The 24,355-nt window shown below is 52.3% G+C and overlaps 9 protein-coding genes across 9 annotated transcripts; 4 read left to right on the plus strand and 5 right to left on the minus strand.

Annotated features, from left to right (window-relative positions):
* Positions 1-34: 34 nt before the first annotated feature.
* Positions 35-2,386, minus strand: BO85DRAFT_446024 (uncharacterized protein; the record flags this gene model as incomplete). The annotated part of the gene is made up of 2 exons (XM_025659402.1): positions 2,090-2,386; positions 35-1,958 (listed from the first exon to the last, which is right to left on the minus strand). Coding segments are annotated over exons 1-2 (1,823 nt in total), but the record flags the coding sequence as incomplete, so codon positions are not given.
* A 491-nt stretch (positions 2,387-2,877) lies between these two features.
* Positions 2,878-4,612, plus strand: BO85DRAFT_475065 (WD40 repeat domain-containing protein; the record flags this gene model as incomplete). Its single annotated transcript, XM_025662695.1, has 4 exons — positions 2,878-2,899; positions 2,995-3,016; positions 3,073-3,568; positions 3,630-4,612. The coding sequence occupies 4 exons, from the start codon at positions 2,878-2,880 to the stop codon at positions 4,263-4,265; spliced, it is 1,176 nt and encodes a 391-aa protein (XP_025518791.1). The 3' UTR covers positions 4,266-4,612.
* Positions 4,613-5,530: 918 nt separating this feature from the next.
* Positions 5,531-6,561, minus strand: BO85DRAFT_456573 (SUR7/PalI family protein; the record flags this gene model as incomplete). Its single annotated transcript, XM_025661456.1, has 2 exons — positions 5,531-6,102; positions 6,156-6,561. 2 exons carry the CDS (start codon positions 6,559-6,561, stop codon positions 5,531-5,533), a joined length of 978 nt encoding a protein of 325 aa, XP_025518792.1.
* A 1,523-nt stretch (positions 6,562-8,084) lies between these two features.
* Positions 8,085-9,913, plus strand: BO85DRAFT_446027 (PI-PLC domain-containing protein). Its single transcript, XM_025659403.1, has 3 exons — positions 8,085-8,875; positions 8,937-9,536; positions 9,591-9,913. The coding sequence occupies exons 1-3, from the start codon at positions 8,314-8,316 to the stop codon at positions 9,809-9,811; spliced, it is 1,383 nt and encodes a 460-aa protein (XP_025518793.1). The 5' UTR covers positions 8,085-8,313; the 3' UTR covers positions 9,812-9,913.
* A 49-nt stretch (positions 9,914-9,962) lies between these two features.
* Positions 9,963-11,230, plus strand: BO85DRAFT_180399 (peptide alpha-N-acetyltransferase complex A subunit ARD1). The gene is made up of 3 exons (XM_025654346.1): positions 9,963-10,615; positions 10,718-10,930; positions 10,996-11,230. Exons 1-3 carry the CDS (start codon positions 10,237-10,239, stop codon positions 11,016-11,018), a joined length of 615 nt encoding a protein of 204 aa, XP_025518794.1. The 5' UTR covers positions 9,963-10,236; the 3' UTR covers positions 11,019-11,230.
* BO85DRAFT_446029 (uncharacterized protein) lies at positions 11,028-13,856 on the minus strand. Its single transcript, XM_025659404.1, has 2 exons — positions 13,797-13,856; positions 11,028-13,717 (listed from the first exon to the last, which is right to left on the minus strand). Exon 2 carries the CDS (start codon positions 13,542-13,544, stop codon positions 11,442-11,444), a length of 2,103 nt encoding a protein of 700 aa, XP_025518795.1. The 5' UTR covers positions 13,545-13,717; positions 13,797-13,856; the 3' UTR covers positions 11,028-11,441.
* A 274-nt stretch (positions 13,857-14,130) lies between these two features.
* BO85DRAFT_414147 (COPI-interacting protein CEX1) lies at positions 14,131-17,368 on the minus strand. The gene is made up of 9 exons (XM_025657634.1): positions 17,021-17,368; positions 16,800-16,937; positions 16,624-16,734; positions 16,413-16,559; positions 15,982-16,355; positions 15,631-15,925; positions 15,375-15,578; positions 15,153-15,325; positions 14,131-15,100 (listed from the first exon to the last, which is right to left on the minus strand). Exons 1-9 carry the CDS (start codon positions 17,141-17,143, stop codon positions 14,332-14,334), a joined length of 2,334 nt encoding a protein of 777 aa, XP_025518796.1. The 5' UTR covers positions 17,144-17,368; the 3' UTR covers positions 14,131-14,331.
* A 1,304-nt stretch (positions 17,369-18,672) lies between these two features.
* BO85DRAFT_456578 (uncharacterized protein) lies at positions 18,673-19,136 on the plus strand (the record flags this gene model as incomplete). The annotated part of the gene is made up of 2 exons (XM_025661457.1): positions 18,673-18,850; positions 19,021-19,136. The coding sequence occupies 2 exons, from the start codon at positions 18,673-18,675 to the stop codon at positions 19,134-19,136; spliced, it is 294 nt and encodes a 97-aa protein (XP_025518797.1).
* A 145-nt stretch (positions 19,137-19,281) lies between these two features.
* On the minus strand, positions 19,282-22,741 carry BO85DRAFT_180529 (putative PAB1 binding protein (Pbp1)). The gene is made up of 4 exons (XM_025654347.1): positions 22,481-22,741; positions 22,150-22,423; positions 19,748-22,087; positions 19,282-19,691 (listed from the first exon to the last, which is right to left on the minus strand). Exons 1-4 carry the CDS (start codon positions 22,583-22,585, stop codon positions 19,483-19,485), a joined length of 2,928 nt encoding a protein of 975 aa, XP_025518798.1. The 5' UTR covers positions 22,586-22,741; the 3' UTR covers positions 19,282-19,482.
* Between the last annotated feature and the right edge of the window lie 1,614 nt (positions 22,742-24,355).

The raw sequence follows: 24,355 nt of genomic DNA on the forward strand, positions 1-24,355 counted from the left end.
AGCGTGACTAAGTTTTGTTCAGCCAACAATGTTGTTTGTTATTTTGATTATTTTCATTTCCTATTCTGCTTACTGCAGACTTTTGAACTATAATACAACCCTAAGAGCGAGAGAGCCGCACAGCTAGCCTCTTATTAAACGGATCTTGATCATTTAGAAACAATCTTCAGACTATCCCCAACCTGGGCTTTGAGTACATCACAATCACCCGGTTTGGATGTGGCAATCGGCGAAGCTAATTCTTGCTCCATCATTCGAGCCAGCTCATCATCGTCCTCCTCCACCCGATCGTCTGACGCAATCTCGCAGGGGCCCCTTGCTGGTACGTGGTTGTCCCGGCTCCGCTCGGAGTCGTGAGGCCCACCCGCGGGTTTTAGAGATCCTTGTCGAGGCGCTGGGGTTACACTGATGCGGAAGTTCTGATTGCCGACGTCTCCGTCCGCATCACCAAGCCAACTGTATTTTTTGTTCCGCAGTGATTGAAGCATCTCCACACGTCGTTGGCGCTCCTCCTGTTCTTCTGGGGTTGGATTCGCTACAGCTGACCCGTCATCGCCTGTTTCTTCGGTCAGGTCGATTGTGATAGGCTCCCCAGCAGATGCATTTGGTGTAGAAGCCATGGATTGTGACTGTGAGGTCGACGGTTGTACCGAGGTTGCGTTCGAGCTAGCCTGGCGTGCCCGGGGAGGTTTGTAACCAGTTGGAATCGGGGCAACTACGGGCATTTGCTTCTGAACTTGGATCTCATATAGTAGATTGTTGTAGATCGTGCCGAGATCATGAAGCTTGTTCTTCCACTCGATAGCCTCTTGCTTGTACTGCTCGACTCTTTGTTGATGCCGGGAGCACACACGTCGCAGCATGGCATTCTGCTCAAGTAATGTCTGTTGTTTTGTTTTACCCGTCGCCGGGTCCAGGGCTGTCAGGTCCGACGCCAATGCCCACTCTTGTTTATACTTGTTGCGCTCCAGCGTCAGCTGTTGTACTTTATTCCGCAGAGTCGCAAGGCGCAAGTTTGTCCGATCATCCGAAACTTCAATGCACCTGACATGGATATTCGGAGCTGACGGCATATATCCCAATGGGCCCCCATAAACTGGATACGGCGAGACGTACTCTGGCTCGGCAAACACTCGCTGCAGAACTTCACGGTTCGTACTGTTGACGATGTCTTGATGATCAAGAGAGAACCGTTCCTTGGTAATCTCGCTGACGGAGGGCAGATTGAAGGATTGGTCAAACACACTAAAATTCGCTGACATGTCTTCCTTGCTTCCTTCTCCATTACCCGAGCCCTGGATGTCAAAGTTGAAAGACACCTCGCCATCAGGGATGTCCAATGGAAAATCGCCCGAAGGGTCTTCGAACAGAAGGTCTATAGAGTCGAAGACGGCATCGGACTGTCGTTTCTCAACATCGCTTGGCGTATGGGGGCCCGTGCCCCCTTGTTCAGGTTGTCCAGAATCAAGTGATAATAACGAGGGTGTTTTATCCGGAGACTCTGTGGTTGAATATTGTGATATCTCTGTGGCTTGCCTTTTTCTAGATTGGTCCCAGGAGACACAGTCTTCAGGGAACGCCTCGTCGCCATTTCGCTTCCGCTGCAAGACTGCATCAATCTCCTGCAAAACGAGTTCAGAATCGAAGAGAGGGTCGTACAACTCCTCCGTGGCGTTATTGGGTTCATCAAATGCCGAAAAGTCTATCTCTAATTGTGGAGAACATGTCGCGGTATCTGCCCACGACTGTCGGGACTCGACCACCTTGTCGGCTGGAGATTGTTCTTCTGAGGATGTATCATTGACTTCCACCTGCTTCTCATCGTTGTGATCTTTGTGGGTATTTCCGAGCGGTTGTGTGCAGTGTCGCGGATCGGCTGGGGTTTCTGACGTTGCGTTCACATCTCTGGTCGGCAGTTTCCGTGCTTCATGTTGGGAGGACTTGGTGGAGAGCTGCAGCTGGGACCCAGGGGGAGGTGTAAGCCCCAGATCATTCACGTGCAGAGGTAGTGATGGGGGAGATGGAAGGCCCTCAAGATCATGAAGACCATGGGGGTCTGGAGGACAGGTCTGGAAAGAGGTAGAAATACCTTCAGCCATGCTTCCATTCATCCCAGCGACAAATTCAGGCCCAGTTCAAAGACGGCCAAATGAATGTGTACCGTGCTATGCCGTTCAATATATCCTAAGGAAGGTGGCGATGGCACTTAGGAGATGAAGCACTCCATCTACTCATAGCCCAGCTCTGCAGATGGTAAGAATGAGGATATCCCTCGCTTCGAGACTGCTATGAAGCGTACCTCTTGAGAGCAAGTATTCAGATCCCAAAACGACTGTGATTTAAGACTTGTCCCGCGGGAAAGATGTATGGGAAGTAGATAACAGGGAGAGCCAGCAGGTGCCTCGATAAATAGCCTGTCAGCAGGCTCAGGCTAGCCACTGGATACGCGCCCTATTGCATAATCCGGTTTGAGTGCAACAACTGTACAGTTTGGCCGATGTTGGGAGAAATCGAAATACCACACGTGTCCAGGGTGCTCGATATAATCCCCGAACGAGTGAGAATGACCAGAAAAGGCCAGGTCTGGACAGTCACGCAGAAGTAAAGAAGCAAAGAAGTACATCGCAGTAGAAAAGATTCCCATTCCGTCCAAATTTAATCCGAAATGATGTTCTCCGCCTTTCACACCGCCCTATGGACCGCTCACGTGCCCCACATGGTGTCCGCCGCCAAGCTGGGCGGCCGTGGCTTTAAGGCCGGCAGGAAGCTGACGGGCACCGCATCTGCTTTACTTTTAGTAACTGGCGACTCCCCGATTCCCCGTCCCTCCTCGCCCCTTCAGCGTCCTTGCTTCTGGGCTCGTCTACAACCTTCAACATGAGCGTTATACTTTGCACTGGTATGCAGTCTTCTGAGCGATAACTGGTCTCCAACACCTTATGTCTGTCCTGGGAAGAATTGACTGACCAATGTTCTATAACTCGTGATTCACAGCGGGCTACGACCACACCATTCGGTATGTCAGACTGTGTTACTTGCGCCACGAAAGTTGACGTCGCTAACTTGGCCCAGTTTCTGGGAGGCCTTGTCGGGCATTTGCTCGCGCACTATACAGCATCCCGATTCCCAGGTTAATCGCTTATGCATCACCCCCGATAAACGGTACTTGGCAGCCGCCGGCCACAATAATGTCAAGCTGTATGACATCAAATCTACCAATCCCAATCCGGTCATGACCTTCGACGGCCATACAAACAACATCACCGGCGTCGCGTTTCACTGCGAGGGGAAGTGGATGGTCACCAGCTCGGAAGACGGTACGGTTAAAGTCTGGGATACCCGTACAGGCAGCCTGCAGCGCAATTACGCGCATAAAGCTCCGGTCAACGACGTTGTAATTCACCCCAACCAGGGCGAACTCATTAGCGGCGATCGCGCTGGTATTGTCCGGGTTTGGGACCTGGGTGAAAGCGTCTGCACTCACCAGCTGATTCCTGAGGACGACGTTGCTGTTCATAGCGTTAGTGTCGCAAGCGATGGATCCCTGCTCTGCGCTGGAAATAAGAAGGTAAAAAAGATAATTACTCGCCGCTTGTCTTCATCACTGACTTTGAGCGACCGGTCTACAGGGTAATGTCTACATCTGGCGCATGATCCAAGACGCTGAGATAACGCGCATCGTTCCGATATGTACCTTCCAGGCGCACAAGGACTACCTCACTCGCGTTCTTCTCTCCCCTGATGTCAAGCACCTCGCAACTTGCTCCGCAGACCACACGGCCAAAGTATGGAACCTTGACCTTGATTATCCGCCGGCCAAGATTGCCGCCGCCAATGCCGCCAAGGCCAAGGCCAGAGCCATATCTTCACCCGAATCGAATGACAGCCCTTCTTCCCCTGAATCTACGCAACACGTGAACCACGCATCTCCCAACGGCACCGACTTTGAAGCCAACCCATTCAGTCTCTTCCAAGCAGCGACACCTATAAACAACGAACCCCAGCAGACCTTCCCTGTACAACCGGACGGACCCCCCATGGATTCCGCGACAGGAACACTTTTCCTAGAGACCACGCTTGCAAATCACCAACGGTGGGTCTGGGATTGCGCTTTCTCCGCTGACTCTGCGTATCTCGTCACAGTATCCAGCGACCACTACGCCCGCCTATGGGAGCTGGCGTCGGGTCAGATCATCCGTCAATACAGTGGTCATCACCGCGGGGCGGTATGCGTAGCGCTGAACGACTATTCTGAGCCGCGTTGAGAGTTGTGTCTTACATTAAGAAGCTGCCTAGAGGCAGATGTATGCGTCTTTCAATCTTTCGTCTCTTTCAATTGTCTTGTATGGTTCAGGACTAATGGTCAGCATGGTGCCTGGTTTGGGGCTGGAGGCACGAAGGCGAATCGCCTTCTGCATTGGAGTTCAGGTTTTGCTTGATTCCCTGTGTTGCGTCATTGGATGTTAGCGAGTAATGCTGGTTCGATATCCGTATATGCATGAGTTTATTGTATGACCGCTTTCATGGCTGTAATTGTTTCCAGTCATCTATCACCATTCCCTAATAACATAATTCTTTCGGCAACTGTCAAGGCAGTGAACTAGTATTTGCCCCATAATTATATTGTTCAAGCAAGGGGATGAGCAGTCCTCTTATTTTTAACATAGATAATGATGTCTTCTCCAGAAGGCATGTATAATAATTTGGGTTTATATATAAAGCTACTTTGGGTGCAGTGGGATGAGATGCCCCGTGAATCTTGAATACACGAGAGGGATCCTTAAAAATGTCAATATGATTGTTATTTATATATTACCTAGTGCTATTCCATGGAGCACGAGCCGACAAAAGTCAGAGCTTCTTATGTGGCTGTTTGGTGGCGGCGTACTTATAGTTATATGAGACCACTCCTAACCCTAACATTTGGGCCAGTTCTGTACAGGTAGGGACAAAAAGTCTCTTGGAAAACGCTAACTGGGTTGAAATAGGTTCTTCCTAGTCTCTGGATTTTTGAAATCTAAATCATATTTCGTCGAGTAAGATATATTACTTGGGTCATTTACAACTCTTATTCGAGATATATACCCCTCTTCTTTGGATTGAATTCTTAGCATACGCACACTCGTAATATCATAACAGAGTCGTAAATATCGTAACCTATGCAAGCTGGATGGCATGTGCAGCGCCCTCCCAATGTATCAAAAAGGAAGCGAGGCAGCCACAAGCTCAACTCAGACCCAAAACCGAATCCCGTCTAAGTCGAATATGCCCCAGTCTATATCCATCGCGTCTATACAGCATAACCCGAACCAGAGCGGGAAACCAAACAAGAAAGACGTACAGTATACAAATCCAGATCAGTATATATTGGCGGGCCCCTGCGATGCTCACACCTTTTATGTTCTATTTATCATCGTCGTACAGGCGATTTTCCTCATTCGGGGTATGAATTTCGGGGTATTGGATGAGAGGAGGAAAAGGGACCACAATCTGCGAGAGCATATGTGGTCTGGCATAGGGAAAAAACAGCTCACTCCGTAGTTGCGGGGCTGTGCGGATGCTCTTTCTCACGCACATCAGGGGAAGCTGTGCTGCTAGGGCTCGCAGTGCCGGCACTATTTTGTTTGAGCTGCTTGCGGGTTTTGCGGCCACCACAGCAAGACGCACAGCAGGAGCCAAGCTGGAGAATAAATGCAAAAAGGTTGAAGGCGGAGGCGATCCACATGAAAGCCATCATGCGCGTGCCGATCCAGGCGTCGATGTTGAGGTCTTCGCTGGCGGAGGTGAAGACGTTACGGAAGATGATGAACATGACGGTTGCGACGACGGAGGCAACAACGGTGAAGAGAGCGGTCACGAACGTTAGGATGAGGAACGGGAGAGAACGGAGAAGCACAAAGGTTCGACGACGATGTTGCGGGTGGGTTTGATTAATGACTGGGTCGGAGGAAAGAGCTTGAGGAGGCCGTGAGGAGACGGCAAGTGGAGATAGGAAGATGAGGATGAAGGTTAGGACGGTAGCGGTGATAAAGAGACCAAACATCCAGTGAGAGGCTATGCGGGCGATGTGCAGAGCCGACGTGATGTTGGCAGGAAGAGCAACTGCAGGGTTGTTAGTAAAGGGAGCGTTTTTCGTGTTAGAGGGAGGAGCGTACTCGTTGCGCCGGATAGCAGTTCACTGAGGATGATCTCGACAGGATTGAACCAGTAGAGGGGTTTGGGCGAAGAGCAGTGGGTGATGCCCTGGTCCAGATAGCCTTCGCAAAAATTCCATAGTCCCACCTGGTAAAAGTCGTGCAGACCGATGGTGCGAGCAATGGTATCGATCAGGACCGCATTGGGGGTGGACAATGGGATGATATTTGCCAGGTTGATCTCGAGGAAGTAGGTCTGTCGGAGAACGGGCTTATCGGCGACATTGCCAATGCAGACCAAGATCAGAAAGATCCAAGCGATGAGATAGCAGAAGGAACGAAGGATACGGTGCCAGAGCACCTTCGATCTGCTCCGGCCGACCTGCGGACGTGCAGGAGCTTTCCTGAACAGGGGCAGCTTTGCCATGGACCGCTGTCAAGCACGTGGTGGTGGAGAGGGCAGGTTCGGAATCTGCGGATAATAGAGTCGGAGAATAGACGAAGAGGATGGAGGAGTAGATTGATGGAAATGATGTAGAAGGAGACCCAGATCAAGAGCAGGGCGTCTAGTTAAATTCTAATACGTAGTATAGAAGAGATCTGGGAAGACATCGACTGAATGACGTTTACGCCCCCCGTGAACCACGTGCCAGGATTCGATGGGAAGAGAGATAGAGAAAGGACCAGCGGGGAGGGAAACACCGGCAACCACGGGATTAGGTTGACGGGATCAGGAGACGAAGCTGGGGATACATCCAGGAGAAGAAAACCAGAGAGTGGAAAAGAAAAAAGGGGAGCGAGGAACAGGAAGAGATGGCGGGAATGGGGGGAAAAGAATAGGGAAAGGGAAAGCAAAGTGGATGGCGAGAGCGACGTATACACAGTACACAGATCGATGACTGAATATTACCGACTGATCTGATCTGCCGTGGAATTGAATTGGGCTTTAAGGTTGAAAAAACTTAGACGCCTTGGCAGCCAACCAGAATGAGAAAATATGGAATAAAATAAATGGGGAGTAGAGAATAAAATTAAAACAATAACCACAATAATAATAAAAACAACAATGAGAATTTCACACGAGCCGTAACGCTGGCGGCTTCAATAATCTTACTCAGGGAGAAAGTCTCAGTCTCAGGGCCGCAGCAGGTATTCTTAGCAGCGGCGCTGGTCTAGACCCTGAAGGGAACATTTTTGCGATGGTGGCAGGAACTTTCCTTACCCTGCCTCTTTTTCCCTCCTGGGCGGCAGTCTGACTGTGGACGAGACAGTGGAGAAGGCCGATCATGAGCAGATTTTATCCTTGCTCTGAAGTAATCTGAAGTAAGTACAGCAATCACCCCCGTTGATCGAGGGGCTCTTACTGCGTGGACGCCGTTGACCAACACCCAAACCACCCCAGTTCGTGGCTGGTGATGGGCTGGAATACAGTGATGATTGGCATGAATTAGCCGCTGATGGTTTTTCCCGATTACCCAATGCAGTGGGGATCGTGGCTGATCTGGCAATCCTCACGACATTCAGGAGCCACTTGCCAAGAAAGACTAGCAGTGACCCTCATAGGGCCTGGAATTAAAAGTCACTGCCTATTCTGGCGTTTCGGCAACAAATCTGCTCTGTCAGTGACTGTTTGGCCAAGACTGGCTCAAACAACGTCATCGACAGGTGGGCCCCACCCTTGGTGTCTTTTTCAATTCTGGCTGCCTGGGCTGATGAGATAATCTAATTGGCCGGAAGGACTGGGAGGATTTTCCATGCGGGCGATCTGCCAGTGAAAGCCAGGCTAAGATCGGCTGCTGGCCAGCTTGGAGCTTTCCTCTCCGGGACAGCGGGGCGGACAGTCAGGGGGGGTGGCAACCAATGGCTGCCGGGATCGGCCCCCCTAAAGTAAGCCAGTACCCTGAAGGCGGGAAACCCTGCGTGGTAATAATACCTGTTACCTACCTTACCTACCTAAAAATACCTTACCAGCCCAGCATCCATGGTTGACTTCATCGTAAGACATTATTCCGCGCCCGGTGAGTATTCTGCTTCTTCAGGGTCCTGATCCATCTGGTGCTCCATCTGGTGCATCTGATCGCATCGTGTGGTCCTCCTCGGACAGATACACTGCTGTATATATATCCAAAACTTCCGAGCCTCCACAGACCGGCCTCTTGACTCCAGACCACCTCTTGTCATGCGGTTGATCGCTCACCTACTGCCGCTCCTGGCAGTGGGCGTTTGGCCAGCTCTGGCACAAGATGATAGCACCACCACCACGACGACCGGCAACAATGGCGGCCTGACTCTTGAGGGGACCGTCACTTCGTCCATCAGTGAAGCGACGCTGCCCACAGGTCACTACCTCTCCTACACTACCACTATGACCCTCGATAATGGACATACCGTCACGAGCACCGGGGCGCACTCCGCGACGACAACCACCTCCAACTCTACAACAGCATCCGGGAATTTCACCACGACAGTGACTTCTTCGTCGCAATCTCTCACACTGCTGGTGGGCGGACAGACTGGTGGAGTCAATGGCACCAACGCTACTACAACAGCGACGTCCACAGCATCGTCGACTCCGGTCGTCAACACACAGCCTTGCAATGGCCACGCGGAGTTTTGCGCGCGCAAGTACTCCAACATCACCATGGTTGCTGCCCACAACAGCCCGTTTGTCAAGCCAGGCAATGCGGCAGCCAACCAGGCGTTGGACGTTACCGCTCAGCTGGACGATGGCATACGGATGCGTAAGTTGCCCGATCGACGAAGCTTAGCCTGTGGATAGAATCTTGCTGACACCCCGGACAGTGCAATTTCAAACACACCTGGTCAACAACACCCTCTACCTTTGTCACACCAGCTGCGACCTTTTGAACATGGGACCTCTGGAAGACTACCTGACGACGGTCACGAAATGGGTGAAAACCCATCCATATGACGTGGTCACCATCATGATAGGCAACTATGATTATGTAGACCCCGGCAACTTCACGGGCCCTATCCAGAACTCTGGCCTCATGGACTATGTGTTTACACCCTCGAAGATCCCAATGGCGCTGGATGATTGGCCTACGATGTCCAGTATGATTCTGTCTGGCAAGCGAGCCGTTGTCTTCATGGACTACCAGGCCAATCAGACGGCCTACCCGTGGCTCATGGATGAGTTTTCGCAGATGTGGGAGACGCCATTTTCACCCACGGACGCAGCTTTCCCTTGCACAGAGCAGCGCCCGCCGGACCTGTCCGTGCAGGACGCCAAAGACCGGATGTACATGGCCAACCACAACCTGAATCTCGACATCAATATTGCCAGCATTAGTCTGCTGATCCCCAACACTGCCTCGCTCAACGAGACCAACGCGGTCTCCGGCTACGGTAGTCTAGGAAAGATGGCCCGCAACTGCACGGGTAAGTAACAGCTGACTGTGGTCTGTGTAACATGCTAATCTCTCTATTTCTTAGCTATGTGGGACCGGCCGCCTAACTTCCTTCTGGTGGATTACTACAATTACGGCAACTTCAACGGGTCCGTGTTCGCGGTGGCCGCCGAGATGAACAACGTGACCTGGGATGGGAAATGCTGCGGCGCAGCGTCTGCCGCGACAAGCGTGATGCCTGGGGTGAGTGTGATGAGTACGTTGCTTCTGATTGCGGGAGTGCAGTATATGGCATCGATATTCTAGTGTTGCTCCGAGCGTATATAGTGGGAGTTTGGAGTTGACGGATACACTTATATTATGACTCACGACTGTACAGTTAGAATTGAACCTAGTGGTTAAACTAAATTCATGAACAGGTTTCTCTAGCCCTATGTAGCTGCATCGATAGCACCCAATATACTCCGTCGACAAAGTAGTAACTCCGATGCCTCTAACCCAAACCAGCTAGCGCCCACTCAGCTGACCACCACCACCACCAAACCAACTCCGCTCTCAATATCATCACCACACTTTACACAGTAGACTACAACAACAACAAGCTACTCAATCCCAACCACACCACACCCAGGGGCCAATCCACAACCCCATACCTCAACCCCCACCCCAAATCCCATCTCCGATACCAACCCAATCCCCCCACTCCGGGAGATAACCCCAATCCAACCAAAATGGTCGACATCCTCCCCCTCAGCAGCTACCCCTCCTACATCGACCTCCTACCCTCGATCCAAACCTGCAACATCACGAACCTCCCCGAGAACTACTTTCTAAAATACTACCTGTACCATGCACTGACCTGGCCCCAACTATCCTTCGTGGCCGTGGTGCGACCCAAGAACGGCTACAGCAAGTATACCACCACCGAGAATAAAGGAGGCCAAGGAGCCGGCAGCGCCGCAGAACAATATCCCAAGGTAGTTGGGTACGTGTTGGCGAAGATGGAGGAGGAGCCGACGGATGGGGTGCCGCATGGACATATCACGAGTATTTCTGTGATGAGGACGCATAGACGCTTGGGGATTGCGGAGAGGTTGATGAGGATGTCTCGTACGTTTTATTATATATACCCCCTCTCCCCCTCGCTCTTGTTCTATCGTATGTTGCTGGGGTAATTGCTAATATGTTTCTTTCTTTTCTCTGTGGGTATAGAACGCGCAATGGCCGAATGCCACCGCGCACAATACGTGTCCCTGCACGTGCGCGTATCCAACAAAGCGGCGCTGCATCTTTACCGCGATACTCTCGGATTCCAGGTCGATAGTGTGGAGAGCAAGTACTATGCGGATGGGGAGGATGCGTATGCGATGCGCATGGACCTGTCGGGCATGTTTATCAATTGGGCGGAGATTGAGCGGAAGGATCGCGAGCGGGCGGAGAAAGATGAGAAGGATGCGGATGAAGGTGATGAGGTGGGTGAGTTGGGGAAGAAGGAGGAGAAGGAAAGTACTGAGAAGATGGTTAAGGTGAAGGTTGGGCGTGGGTTGGGAGTTGGGGATTTGGTTGAGAAGAATGAGGCGCAGGCTTCTTCTTAGTAGTTCTCTTTTTTTTTCTTTATAAAATGGTCCTAGGTTCTGGGGGAAAAGAGTGGGGTTGTCTTTTCTTGTATAAAATAGATGTTATACGATGGTTTTTGGTAGATCTTGGGTCTTGCTTGGTATTGGTATGGAACTGGTTGGTTGCATGGTTCTAAGTTTCATGTTGAAAATGCATGCTAATGACCACATTGTACCCCGGGTTGACGCCGGTATGATAAAGAAAGTAATAAATACATAAGAGAATCCCGATTCCAGTCTCTTCCATGAATATAAACACCGCTATGATCATGCATCGTCCCATAAAGTTCTTCAGATAATGATGTCCTGGCCATGGCCCACTAATTGCGCCGTGACGCCCCCCGATTATATTGATCGGAGCCCTTCTTGTCGTTCTCATATGACTTCTCTGCTTCTTTGCACGGCTTCCTTTCGATTGCCGACTTCTCGCTCTTCCCCTTGACCGGCATCTTTTCGTTACTTGATGTGCTCGGTGTGCTGATAGAACTAATTTCACTATCCGATTCGGCCAGGGACCGCGCCGGAGATGGAATGGAGGTGAAAGACTGCACAGTTGAGCGGCTCTCACGATTCGTGTCAAGCTCCAATCGCTGCATGTGCTGCTCGAGTGGTATCTCAGCACCATCCCTCTGCACCTCACGTGCTCGTTGCTCCTGACGCCGGCGGGTGCGTTTGAGCCGCCGCTTTTCGCGTTGCTCTTCTCGCGCTCGACGCAATACATCTCGGAATGCTTTCCGCGTGGCTCGGGTCTCTTCTTTGACCGCTCGCTTGTCTGACTGCTTCTGGTGCTGCTCGCTTGGCGAGTCCCATCGCCTCCAGCCGTGGCGCCAGCCGCTTCGTCCAGATGTACGGTTCTGGCGTCGCGACTGCTGTAGAACGTCAAGCTGACGCCGCAGACCCACGGCGGCTTCGTACAACTCCCGGTCGTGGTGGTCGTTCAGTGACAAAAGCTGCGCGCGGACCGTGGCCAGATCAGAGGCGCTGAGCTCGGACGTTGTTGACAGGGAATCAATCGAAGAGAAAGACAAGTCGGATGCCTCCGAGTCGATTGAAGCCCGGCGAGTCCGTTCGGGTTGAGCTGGAGTAGTGCGTTGAGGCGTAACTGTCGTGGTCGTAGTCGTAGCCGTAGCCGTAGGCGTGGTCGTAGGTGTATGCGCAGTACTATTCTGTACGTACCCTGGCTTAGGGGGTTGGTTCGCGATCCAATCATCGCGAGATGGACTGACAAAGCCTGTGAAGGCGTCCTCCACCTTTCGTCCCTGAAGTCCGGCCTGCTCCTCGATCCAGCGACTGTGAGCAAGAGCCTGTTCCTCCACCTGCCTTCCATAATGTTGTGCTTGCTCAGTGAAGCGCTCTCCATACTTTTGGGCCTGCGAGGCCAACGACGCTATCCAATCTAAGGGTCCTCCTCCCTTTGACATGCTTGGATCCTGGTAAGGAACCCCATAAGGGGGAGCAGTCCAGCCCCATGGAGGCTGAGGAGGGTAGTGACCGGGCGGCGGCGGCGGCGGTGGTGGAGGGGGGTAATGATATGCGGGATGAGGCGGATACACAGCAGGGCTGTATGGCGCAGGATGCCCATAGGGTGCGTAAGGTGTAGGAGGGGTAGGATATTGTGGGTAGGCATATGGCCCTGGTGTATAAACAGCACTGACTGGAGGCGCACCGGGCTGCTCAGCAGCTGTTGGTGTCACAGGCGACTGTTGTAAGCGACCTCGACCAGCGTCGGACGCCTGGGCGACTCGGTTTTCTCGTGTTGTAGCAGCCGGCCAACACTTAGGACACAAAGATGATCGCGGCGCACTTTGAGGGTCCATCACGTAGACATATACGACACGAGCCGAGCGGGGTTCGAAGAAGTATTGATTCCACTCCATTATCACAGCAGCAATCCGTCTCTTGCGTTCTTCATCCGTTTCCTGGGGCCGATCCTTGCGATCACGCTGAATCTCTGCTCTGACTTGACGGGGCAGTTGTACCGAAGTAGACGCTAGACCCAGATGCGGTGGAAATAAGTATCTCAGAAAAACGTCCCAGTCCTGCTGGGTGATGTCTTCCGTCTTCTGCGCGGTCCAACAACGAGGTCGACGCCGGATATCCTTTGATTGGCTGCGCGGAAAGATCGTTACACAATGTTCCACAATGTCCCCCTGACGGCTTGAAGTCGGAGGCGGTCGCTCCACGAAGTATTCCGCAGCAGATGTGAAGTGGGTAGGCAAGCTGGCGGAGGATGCTGGAAAATCATGACTGGCGGAGCTGGACGCAGGACTTGAGGGCGAGGTGCCTAGGGTTGTCTCCCCCCCACGCAGACGTAGCAGGACACGATTCACTTCCGCAGTCGCAGCGGCATTTCGGCTGTTTGCTTGTGCGAGTAACGGGTCGACCGCAGAGTATGGCGGAGGAGGAGCTTCGTCGGATTCCATTGTAGCGAGTACAGATATTGTTGTGAAAGTGTGAAATCAAAATCACGGACCGAGTTGACCTTCAGGTTCGTAACCCGTCATCCATCGCGCATGGGAAGATATGCAACACCCACCAGCCTTCCCGGACACACTCAGGTACGGAGACGCTGGAAGGCAGCAGGATTAAGTAGATTCTGAGCACAGTAATTAGCCCTGGCACTGCACGGACGAGCGAGCGAACCGCACGGCAGACGTAGGAGAGTTAAGTCCTACTCTTGAGTAAGATGATCAGGAATTCAAAAGGCCAGAGAACGGGATGGCCGGCAGGTGGAGGGAGAGACAAGATGACTTGGAAGTGTCTCGGGCGGCGGAGGATCAGCAGCGGATGTGATCACGGGGCAGCCGGCGCTTGATTGGCGCCACCCCTCCGCCTTATCGAGTCGATCCTCAAGCCAGACTGACTAGTAATATTTCTCTCTCCTCCACTCAACTATCGATTCGTCTAACGGTGCTCCCCCCCTACCGCTACCCGGCGTTTCATGTTTACTTCTAGTGGGCTGCCCCAGATTTATTAACTGTCAAAACCAAGCTGTATATAACCATGTCTGCAATGATTGATTCTATTCTATCGCAACTCATATGCAGCAGCAACGAAAAAGCAATTAACCGACTATATACTGCATGGCGCCCAAACTCCCCTGCCTTGATGCCTTGGATATGTCGCAAGATGAGAATATAATCACGATATAGTGCAAAGGAATATGTACCCCGATGAACAGAAAGATGCGGGTATTAAGGATCTATACTGCTAATCCCAAGCGTCTCCCCAACCATCGTCCTCCTCAGTGTCTTTAGGTGTCGTGTCGATCTTCTTCGCTGGTGCGACAACGGTCCTGGGCTTAGCCGTGCTACTGCGGCTAGATGGCCGTGATACCGAGGTGGGACTGGATTTATTCAATCCCTTTGGCAATGGCTTCCTTGACTTGGACTGGGCGGCCAGCCAACCCGCAAAGTCCGGCTCGCCGCCATCATCGTACGGAACGGGGGCTGCTTTAGGTGCAGGGGCAGGTGCAGCAGCAGAAACTGTTGGACTGCTAGTTGCTGTCGCCCTGAACGGGTCCTCTTCTACTTGCTGCTCGTCTTCATCATCGTCCATTGCACCCCACGCGTCGTAGACATCTTCTGTATCATCCTCTTCTTTAGCCAAAGTTGGTGGTTGCTCCGACATGGACCGGTTCAAAGACTGAGTTGCAGGCCGTAGTGTCTCTTTCTGCACCGACGATGACGCCCTCGTTGGGCGGGGAACAGAAGCTGGACGAGCTGGTTCAGGCTCAACCGGTTTAGCACCGTTGGCGGTGGGTTCGATTTCGCCATTGGCCGCCGTGAGCTTATTGGTGAACGAGGAAATCGCCCATCCAGCCCATGATTTATCGTTAGATGTGCCGATACGGGCTGTATCCTTTGTCGGATCTGCACTGGCTGCCGGAGGAATTACCGTGTCTGCCATTGTGCTGCCGTACTTCCGGATACGCTGGAGATACAGGTCGAGTGTCTTATTCGCCTGGTCTCTGACCATCCTATATGAAACATTAGACCCGATCCATGAGAGAAAAAAGTGAATGTTCTTACTTTTCTTTATCCAGAAGGGAAGGGCAGATAGCCGGAAGCACTTTTGTCGCGCAGTCTTCCTCGGTGAAGAACTCCAACGTCGCTCCAAGAGCGAGCAGACCAGCGCTCCGGGCGTGGACGAAGGGATCCCGAAGAGACCTGGTGAAGGCCGCAATAAGGACCTTGGATCTCGACTGTATCTGGTCAGCATTGCGTATGAGGCTTCTAGGGAGGGCCACTCACGCCTTGCCCGAGGTTCTTAGCTATCTTGCCCAAGCAGATTGTGGTATTTGTACGGATTCCTGGCTGCTCATCGTTGGCGGTACGTGCGAGGAATTTGAGCAGGTCACCGTTGATGACACGGTCGCTGAGCTTGTTGATAATTGGCAAAACAGCCTTGACCGTCTGCTCTCGGACGACGGGTGCGGCGTCGGTGAAGCCGGAGGTCTATAGCACATGAAATCAGCATCGAGCCCTGCCGGGGATTGTTGGAACTCACAATCTGAGGAAAGATCTTGTCATTGACGATTTTTTGAGGCAGGTTGTCAATCATCACAGGGAGGTTATCGAGCAAGCAGACCCGCAGCGCTCGATCCGGGTTCCCAAAGAGTCGGACAACGACAGGCGTAAGTCGCGAGTTGAACTCTTCCTGGGATAACTTCGCCCCGATCTTCAGAATAGCTCCCAGTACCTTTGGGCCGCCTCCGCCAAACTCAACTGACTTTAGCAACTCTGGAAGCACCTTCATCTTGAAAAACTCCTCAGGGAAGTCGTCAGACAGCTCATCAAGCTCACTACTTCAGTAAGCTTCCACTAGCGGCAGCCTATTCATAACAAAGCATTGACTCACTTGACAAACTCCTCTCGCTCTGCATCGTTCTTGAGCCCCAAACTCTCGATATCGTCCGTCAACCGGATAAGTGGGGTTTCGAAGAAGCCGCCGCTCTTCTTCCCCTGCTCAACAAAGTGGGCAGGGCTCAGGCGCAGTTTGGGATTCGCCGTGCACAGGCGTTTATAGCTCTGATGCATACTGGGCGGGATGTTCGTCGTCTTGCCCACCTGGTCCCCGCCAGTGAAGTTGCCATTGTAGACCTCGTAAACTAGTATTCCAAGCCCGTAAGAATCAATCGCAGTCAGCGGGTTCCGTTTGATCGTGTCCCATCCGCTCTTGACGACCTCCGGAGGTGTGAATCGAGCGGCGTCAGGAACGAGACTACCATATGTCTGCAAAGCGCTGTCAGTAAGACCGCATTTCCGTCATGTAATCGAAGATAAACCGACATAAATGACCGCATTCTCATCATTCATCGAACTCAAAATGTCGAAACCACCCAGCTTCCATTCCCCACTCTCGCTTGTGAATACCGAAGAGGCTCTGACAACACCATGAACAGAGGCCGCATCTCCATTGATGAACTTGAGCGTAGACTGTAGAGCCACATACGTCAGGACAATCACAATCGCAACCACAACCACCATAACCACAACATACCGCCACAGTATACAACCCCCATTTGGACGTCTCCTCGCTCAGACTCCTTCGCTTAACATGCCACGCAAGGGGAACGACTCGCTCGGTGACGATGTAAAGGCTAGCTTCCGTCTATAACCGGTCAGCCATTCAGTCCATACAACATACAATGCATGATCTATTATATGCCTAATTACCTCGATCGTATCCAAGACCTTAATCACCCCGGGATGTCTCAGCGTCCGGGACTTGCGCACCGCATTCTTCGCCAACGGTAGACGGGACTTATTGGGAGCAATATCGAAGGTAAAGACGCTGCAGGGCGAACCGTCTTCCTATACGTACCAAGTGCCGATCAGCAATCGCATTAGCCCCATGGGGGGGTTTTGTTTCCGCGGGTCCGCATGACATCTCATACCCGTTTCGTAGCATTGTGTAGCGTCCAGATCGAGTCGGAGAGGTCGACTCTGTCTCCGAGTGAGTAAGGGAATGAACTACCCTTTGCGATCGCCGATGCGACGGCAGATTTGAGGAAATCCATGGCTGGTGTGGGTGGCGCAGACAGTCGTGGGAGGGGGCAGCTAGATTTACTACTAGCTGGTCTTTAAAGATAACTACCACCGCAGCGGCGATAGTGGAGGAACGTCTTCGGCGGGGAGAAAAGAAAGGGGGGTATATGGACGGATAAAGAAAGAAAGAAAGGTTTAGAGAAACGACACGTATGCGACCGATCTCTAGTTCAAGACAGAACGACAAGAGATTCAACGGCCCCCAAGTTCAACAGGGAGAGAGAGATCGGGGGACATGGGAATAATACAACGGATTTGTCCCCCTTTGGCGCTGCCCGTGGTACCCCGCCCCCAATCGGGTTTAGGGTCTTTTTGTGGGAAAGCTCCCCATTTTATCGCCGGAGCTTGACTTTCTTTCTTTCCCTTAAGCTTTAACAACATACAACACACGCTATCCTGTTTCTATATCTATCTACCACGACAGACGCATCTGCTGAATGATAGCAGCAACGACACTGATACCTACATGATGCTCTCTTCGATCTTATCGTCAACAATCAATACTCACTTCCAACTAACCCTTCACACCGAGCTGAGCTAACACAAGGCACGTCCCATAACTTCCTACTTGACTCCTCCCCCCGTCACAGACCCAATTTACTTCCAGTCACAGACAACCCTTCCCTCAATCCCCCACTTCCCTTCCACCCCAAACCACAAGAGACAACCCATTCTCCAATGATGATCACCTGGTAAAAGGTCAGACCGCGAAAACCATACGAAAGCGTCGTCTCAACTCCCCCGCTGTGTGCTCACCTTCCAACCCAACCAACACTCCCAGCACAAGCAATCCAACAAAAAGAATCCCTTTTCCTCGAACATCCTCCCATTGCAAACATCATGGGGACATCTCTCGCAGCTACCTGATCCCATTACTTTCCATTCACGCTCTTCTCCCCATCATAAAGGCAGGCACAAGTTCTTGTTAAAGGCATGAAGGTTCTGGTCGAGAGGCTCACGACGTTGCTTTTTATACCTTGGAGAGACATGTGTACAACAAAACATTTACTTCCTTTGTTTCCAAGCCGCAATTTGGGGTTTCTGGTCCGCTTTTCTCCATGAGGAATTTCAGAAACTAATGGCTGCGGCGTACATTCTTTTTTTCTTTGAGTTAACTGCCGAATGGGAGATTTGCGGGATGGGAGGGATGGGCAGGGTGAAGCAGGGATCAAACTCTGGTTTTGTGATGGGTTCGGGGTCGGTGGATTCTGGGTGCTTTGGCTGGTGGTTGGGCTTTGGGTTGGGGGGTAGAGTACCGCGGTGGCGGCGTCTTTCTTGGTTGGATGATGACCAAATAAGAAACTGAAAAGACCTGAGGAGAATGCTCTTTCACTACTTGATGCTTGTTGTTGGAATTTTGTTATCCTAGTTAGGGCCTGCGACTATCTACTTCCGTCGTGCTGACTGGCAGCTCCTGCGTAGTTGCTACGCTACTTATACTGAGTCCTGTCTACAAGAGGCATCAAGCTCGATTATATAAATGTCATTCATCCCCTTCAAAATGCGTAAAACAAGTCGCCCTAGAACACTTCCCCTCATATCCTCTCAATGTCATCCCGACAACTCACTCCCGTACTGTGCAACGTGTCTCCTATACCACTCGCTATGGCCTCTTCCACCCGTCGCTGTCCATCAGAACTCCCCTCTTCCTCCGGCCCGATTCCCCATGGGTAGAGATGGCAACGCAAAAGACATGCAAGACGAAGAAAGGAAAAGAGAAAAAGAAAAAAATAAATCCCAGAACATCATTGGCATATAGCAATGAGTACCCCAGTAACTTGGAAAGTTATCGTAGTGGAATCCCTTCGTTGGCTTCCGTAAATCACTTCCAAGAAGCCGTATAGTATAGGCCTGCATAGGATGGCAACAAGGCCATCGGATGCCGAACTATTTGCCGACACACCAATCCCCAGAGGTCTCTCAACTTATAGCCCATGGCTATACTCCTATACACACCTGATCTGACTGCAGTACTTCACACGAAGCTGCCACCTCGCCTGCCTTTGGTTAGCACGTACCAACCAATCGAGGGTACCGAGGAAAGCTTACCAGCAGGGAATCGCAACCCGCCAACCGGGAACACTATAAGTCTTCCGGTGCACATAGCGCAGCGCATACGTACAATGTACAGATAGCTTTGGTAAACATAGTGAGGTTGTTGGTCGACGCGAGACGATTTGAGTCGCCAACGGTGAACAACTGGAGTTCACATCCAAGTGAAGCCTGAATTTCCAAAGAGGAACGGCGGTGTTTTGGGTCAGGTCGCTAAGCCAGCGATATGGCGTCTCACGCTTGTCAAGCGGGGGGTGGTTCATTTCACTTCATCCGCTGCCTCTTGCGGTTGAGGTCCAGATGCGACAGTAGACGGGGGTTGAGCAGGCATTTGGGGAGGCATCTGCGGCATTTGGTTGTAACCGCTACTCGGTGTCCGATGCTGGTGGGGTGGGTAATGGTGCACTTGGTGGGGACTGGACTGGAAATGGGGCTGCTGCTGAGGATAATTGCCGCGGACTGGGGGCACTATGCTAGTTAGCTACCTAACCCCACAACGGTCTTCTGACTTCGTTATAACATACTGTGAGTAGGCTGCTGCGTCGGATATACGGGCTGGCCATGCTGCCCAGGGGACATGAACATCACCGGTTGGGGGGGCTGACCCGGCTGAGAGTTCTGGTGCATCATCATGGGAGCACCCCGACTGGGACTGGGATAGCCACTGTGAGGCTGGGGCGGTGGCACATGTTGGGGATACGCGTGGCTAGGATTTGGGGAATACATCTGCATCTGGGGTGTATAGGGGGCCACGCCTTGAGGAACACCCATGTATGGTCCACTAGACGGCTGTTGAACCATCATTGGAGCGCCCATGGTTGGTTGGGGGTTGACGAATTGGGGACCGCCCGGGTAATGTCTCATATGTCCAGGTTGTGTGCCGGCCTGGCTGACATAGAACTGTGGCATGGCTTGGCCAAATGCAAGCTGTGCATGTGGCGCCATGGGGGACGGGTAACCGTGCTGTAACCTGGGGGATGGGAACACTTGCGAGGTCGAGGCAGACATCTGCATGCGGTGGGGATCGTCAAAGTGTGGGGGCCCGGAATTATGATGCTGCTGAGGGTGCAGATGAGGCCCGTGTGGTGGACCAGTGGTGGGAGGCATGCCGGGCGTGTTCTGTGGGAACTGGAACGGCATCTGCGGCGGAGGCATCTGGGGATTGGACGCAGAGCGGCTCTGGGGAGAGATGGCCGGCACCGAAGCAGGCGGCTTAAACATTTCCAGGTAAGTCTTTTCTTCGTTTCCGGGAGCGGCATCCCAAGTAGGGGGAGTCCTGTAAGCAGGCGGGATGCCTCCATTGAAGGCGAATCCCTTCTCATTTGACTCCGCATTTTCCTTCTTCATGCGCTTAATGGGGTTGAACTGATCATTAAGGGACGGCCTCTCAGAAATTGGTCTTGGCTTCTTAGCCCCGAAGAACAACGAAGGGCTAGTGGTCCGTGAGACGGAGCGTCCTCGGGTGAAAGGAGATGAGGTGGACGAAGCACCGGGTGTAAAGGTACTTGCAGCGGGGTTTGGCTTAAACTCCAGGGCCCTCACGTTGAACTTGGTCGACACGGACGAGGTTGGTGTCTGCACCTTATTCGGGCTAGTAACAGCAGGCTGCTCGCCAGCTGGGCCAGTTGGAGGAATGCGAACTTCATTGATAGGCAAGGGAGCGGGAACAGTTCCCATCGCGGCTCCCTTTCGCTGCTGTATGTTATCTGCTAGACGATGGCCGAGCATGCCAGTGGCTTGACGGCCCTGGTGCACGGGCTGCTGCGGAAGCCGCCCACCCGGTCCAGCATGCGGACCGGTTGGGGGAAACATTTGACGACCCCGAGGATAGTTCTGGCGGTCAGCCTGTGCAGGAGGCGGCATAGTTCCACTCTCCTGGCGAGCGTTTCCAGATGGGCGAGCAGCGGGCTTCGACTCAGCGCTTGCTGGGGACTTGGTCACAACCTTCTCCTCAGCGTGCTGCTGAGCTCTTTGGATGATCTCTTCCTGCTTGTGCGGGTCTTTAGCTAGGATGGGTACCAAATCCTTGGGCACTGGCGTTGCCAGTTTGAAGTTCTTGGAAAACTTCATAAGTTCGTTCAACTTAATGGTTCGATCATACGAAGCCTGGTTACGACGGCGTTCTTGCAACTTCGCCTTTTCACTGTGGGCGAATTGTCGGAAAGAGTCGAGCACCTCGGCCTCCACATTTGAAGTAGCATTTGCGGGAGCCGGGGCACCAGATGTGGTCTTGGACAAGGCAGGCTTTTGTTCCGTATCGGCAGCAGAGCTTGCTGTTATACTGGACGGTGCAGGTTGGGCCTGGGCCTGCCCATTCTCCTTGGGCGGTCCGGCGGCAACAGCGTCTTTCGGGGCACTAGGAACCTGTTTGAGAGAGCTTGCGGGAGCTCCCGCGGCCATGGCAGATTGAGCGGCGTTTTGCCTGCGCGCTGGCGGAGTGTACTTATTTGGCTGGCCCGAAACAAGCGGCGGGAAGTTCCTCTCATCACGGCGGACACCGCTGTATTTAGCTTCCTCATCATGATCATCTGCCGATACCTGCCCTCTTTCCTCACGAACATGTGCATTGTCTGTAGTAGCGCCTTCGATTTCGCGAGCAATTCGAGCAGCATCTGCTTCCTTCTGTTTATAGGTAGGGTCCGACCGATCGATTCTAGTGGTGTAGATGTTCTCATCGTAACTGCTGGTAGCACCGAAGAGCCTGGCGTTTGCTTCGAACTGGTCCCATCCAGTTAAATTGTGCGCGCTTTCGAGTGAGAGGTCAACGTCCGTATCGGCGGCAGGTTCCCAGCGCTTGAGGGTCCGCTCGCGAATCGCAAGATTTCCGGAGATGTCAGTATCCGTTTTGAAACCTACAGGAGTCCCTAATACTTCGTTAGGATTTCAAAGTGGCCATCAACGTTATCAAGCTAGCCCGGTGACTTACCGTTCGCGCTCTTTGCTGTAACATCGGCCGGGGTGACGTTCGGGACCGAAATATCGACCACATCCTTGACATCGAAGGACATGCTATGATCCGGTGCCGACCCCATATACGGGCTTGAGACATCACTAACCCCATTCGCCTTGTTCTGATCCGCCTTGGTGGGCCGTTGCACCATCTTGAGTACGAATGAACAGTCGCTAGGTTCCAACGTCGAGGACGAAAAAATTCCCGTGTATTTATCCCCATTTCTTGTGGTAATCGTAGCATTCAAACCCTGAAAACCGTAAGCCTTTCACGTTGACACATGCCGGGTCTGGAACACTGAGCTTACAATGAAGCTAGCAAACAAGAAAACAAGACGGTCATTTGCGTGGTTATCGGGGGTGTTGGACTCTTTCGGAGTCGGTCGAGGAGAGGCGGACTGTTTGTGAGACATGTTGCCGTTCTGCTGTGAGTACGAGGCCCGCTGTGTGATCGGGTTTGCGCCGTGAGACCAAGCTTTGGTGGAGTTACTGCGTCTATCATTAAAAAAGAAATGGATTAGCCGATGCGCAATACAATGTCGTGGCTATCAGCAACGAGTATGAGAAGACGATAATGCCTTTTCATCAGGCACGAGTCTGGTGGTGAAACAAGAACACGGGTTGAGAAAAATGAGGAAGCGAGGACACAATGACGCCAAACAGTCGTCAAGAAGACCCGACAGCCACGGAGGGCATTGGCAGGACGAGACCCGTCCTGCACAGGGTTTAGAGGGAGGGGGGGATGGTAACAGAGCAAACGACCATATTTCGTGAGGCGACAAGCGGTGAGGAAAGGGCAATGGAAGCAAACGAGTCGAAAGGAGTTGGGAGGAATGAGGCATAACATGTTGACCTCACAACGTACCTCTGCCCGCTCTCGAGAGGACTACCGGATTGACGCCGGCCGCCCTCCGAAGCCTTCGTACTAGCACTGGATCTCAAAGAAGGTCTAGTACCGGGGTTCTGAGGATTCACGGCATTGCCAGACGCACTGTTGGCAGCCGGCACCGAATTGACGGTAGAAGCCATCTGGCTGGATCGTCACCGAGCGTAGCTCTACGTCGTCGCACGACGCAAAGCCGTAAAGAGTGCGGACGGAAGGCACGAAGCCAAAACACACCGCCTGCGCAAACAGGAGCGAAGAAACGGTGGATGAAGTGGGAGGAAGGGATTTGGGGGGGAAAGGAAGAAAGAATGGCGGGGTGGAAGGGGAAAAAGGGAAGCTGTGGTAGGAGAGCGAGAGCCCCGAACGAGTCACGGGACCGCCTTCTGGTGTTGAACGTCCACGGGAAGGGAGGAACAGAGAGAGACAGAGAGACAAGAGAGAGAGACGGGGAAAGGGGAGGAAGGAGGGGAGACGCGGATCCGGGAGGAAAGACGGGAAGTGGAGAAGGAGGAGAAGAATGAGACAAGAAGAGAACACCAGAAGGGAACTGGGGAGAGGCAAGTAGTAAGTAGTAGTAGTAGTAGTAGTGGTAATTGTAGGTAGGACGTCCCGATCAAGTCAGGTCGCCGGCCGCAGGTAGTAGTAGTAGGAGGGAAGAAGAAGAAGACGAAGAAGAAGGTAAACTACTACACAGGGAAGAAGGAAGTTTCAATGTTCAGTTGGTACTGGTAGATCGATAGGTGGGTGAGCAGCAGCCACAAAAAGAGGAGACAAGCCAAAGACAAGCCAGCCAGACAGCTAACATCATCCACAGGTCAAAGGTCAAGTAAGGTTAGTTTTCTGTACGTACAGCAAAGGTTCTGGCTGGAGGGTTTAGCTTGTCAGAGGGGAATTTAGGTGGGCAAATCCCATGGAAATCCCAAGGGTCTTCCGGCCTTGGGTTGGTTGGCGGTTGGCAAGCGAGTGGGGAACGAAAGATGGCCATGGGAATGTGCACTTGCTTTTTTATCTATGTCCTCAGCTTTCTTCTTACAGTTCTTTCCTCCCTCGTTTCACTTCCACTTCCACTTCCACTTCCACTTCCACATCCATCTCCATCTTTGACTTTCTTGCTGTGCCAGCTGATAAGCATTTGTTTCCCAAGTCTGGCGGAGTACTAATTACTAAATCTACGAGGACTAAGTATAATTATTTTGGAGGGCTTGTGACGGCCTTTCGTAATGCCTACTTAGTCCCACATAAAGAAGAAGAAGAAAAAAAAAAAAAAAAAAAAACGATTACATTTATTGGCCATCAT

Source organism: Aspergillus piperis (genome assembly GCF_003184755.1).
Source record: "Aspergillus piperis CBS 112811 unplaced genomic scaffold BO85scaffold_3, whole genome shotgun sequence".
NCBI lineage: Eukaryota > Fungi > Ascomycota > Eurotiomycetes > Eurotiales > Aspergillaceae > Aspergillus > Aspergillus piperis.

Coding starts and splice junctions, on each gene's coding strand:
- BO85DRAFT_446027 (XM_025659403.1), top strand. CDS start 8,314: ATGCGGTTGATCGCTCACCTACTGCCGCTCCTGGCAGTGGGCGTTTGG. Junction 8,876..8,936: donor GGACGATGGCATACGGATGC/GTAAGTTGCCCG, acceptor CACCCCGGACAG/TGCAATTTCAAACACACCTG. Junction 9,537..9,590: donor GATGGCCCGCAACTGCACGG/GTAAGTAACAGC, acceptor TCTATTTCTTAG/CTATGTGGGACCGGCCGCCT.
- BO85DRAFT_180399 (XM_025654346.1), top strand. CDS start 10,237: ATGGTCGACATCCTCCCCCTCAGCAGCTACCCCTCCTACATCGACCTC. Junction 10,616..10,717: donor GAGGTTGATGAGGATGTCTC/GTACGTTTTATT, acceptor CTGTGGGTATAG/AACGCGCAATGGCCGAATGC. Junction 10,931..10,995: donor GGAGATTGAGCGGAAGGATC/GCGAGCGGGCGG, acceptor GAGTTGGGGAAG/AAGGAGGAGAAGGAAAGTAC.
- BO85DRAFT_446029 (XM_025659404.1), bottom strand. CDS start 13,544: ATGGAATCCGACGAAGCTCCTCCTCCGCCATACTCTGCGGTCGACCCG.
- BO85DRAFT_414147 (XM_025657634.1), bottom strand. CDS start 17,143: ATGGATTTCCTCAAATCTGCCGTCGCATCGGCGATCGCAAAGGGTAGT. Junction 16,560..16,623: donor GGGGGTTGTATACTGTGGCG/GTATGTTGTGGT, acceptor GTGGCTCTACAG/TCTACGCTCAAGTTCATCAA. Junction 15,926..15,981: donor GAGCGAGAGGAGTTTGTCAA/GTGAGTCAATGC, acceptor TTACTGAAGTAG/TGAGCTTGATGAGCTGTCTG.
- BO85DRAFT_180529 (XM_025654347.1), bottom strand. CDS start 22,585: ATGTCTCACAAACAGTCCGCCTCTCCTCGACCGACTCCGAAAGAGTCC. Junction 22,424..22,480: donor TCTTGTTTGCTAGCTTCATT/GTAAGCTCAGTG, acceptor TACGGTTTTCAG/GGTTTGAATGCTACGATTAC. Junction 19,692..19,747: donor GACGCAGCAGCCTACTCACA/GTATGTTATAAC, acceptor TAACTAGCATAG/TGCCCCCAGTCCGCGGCAAT.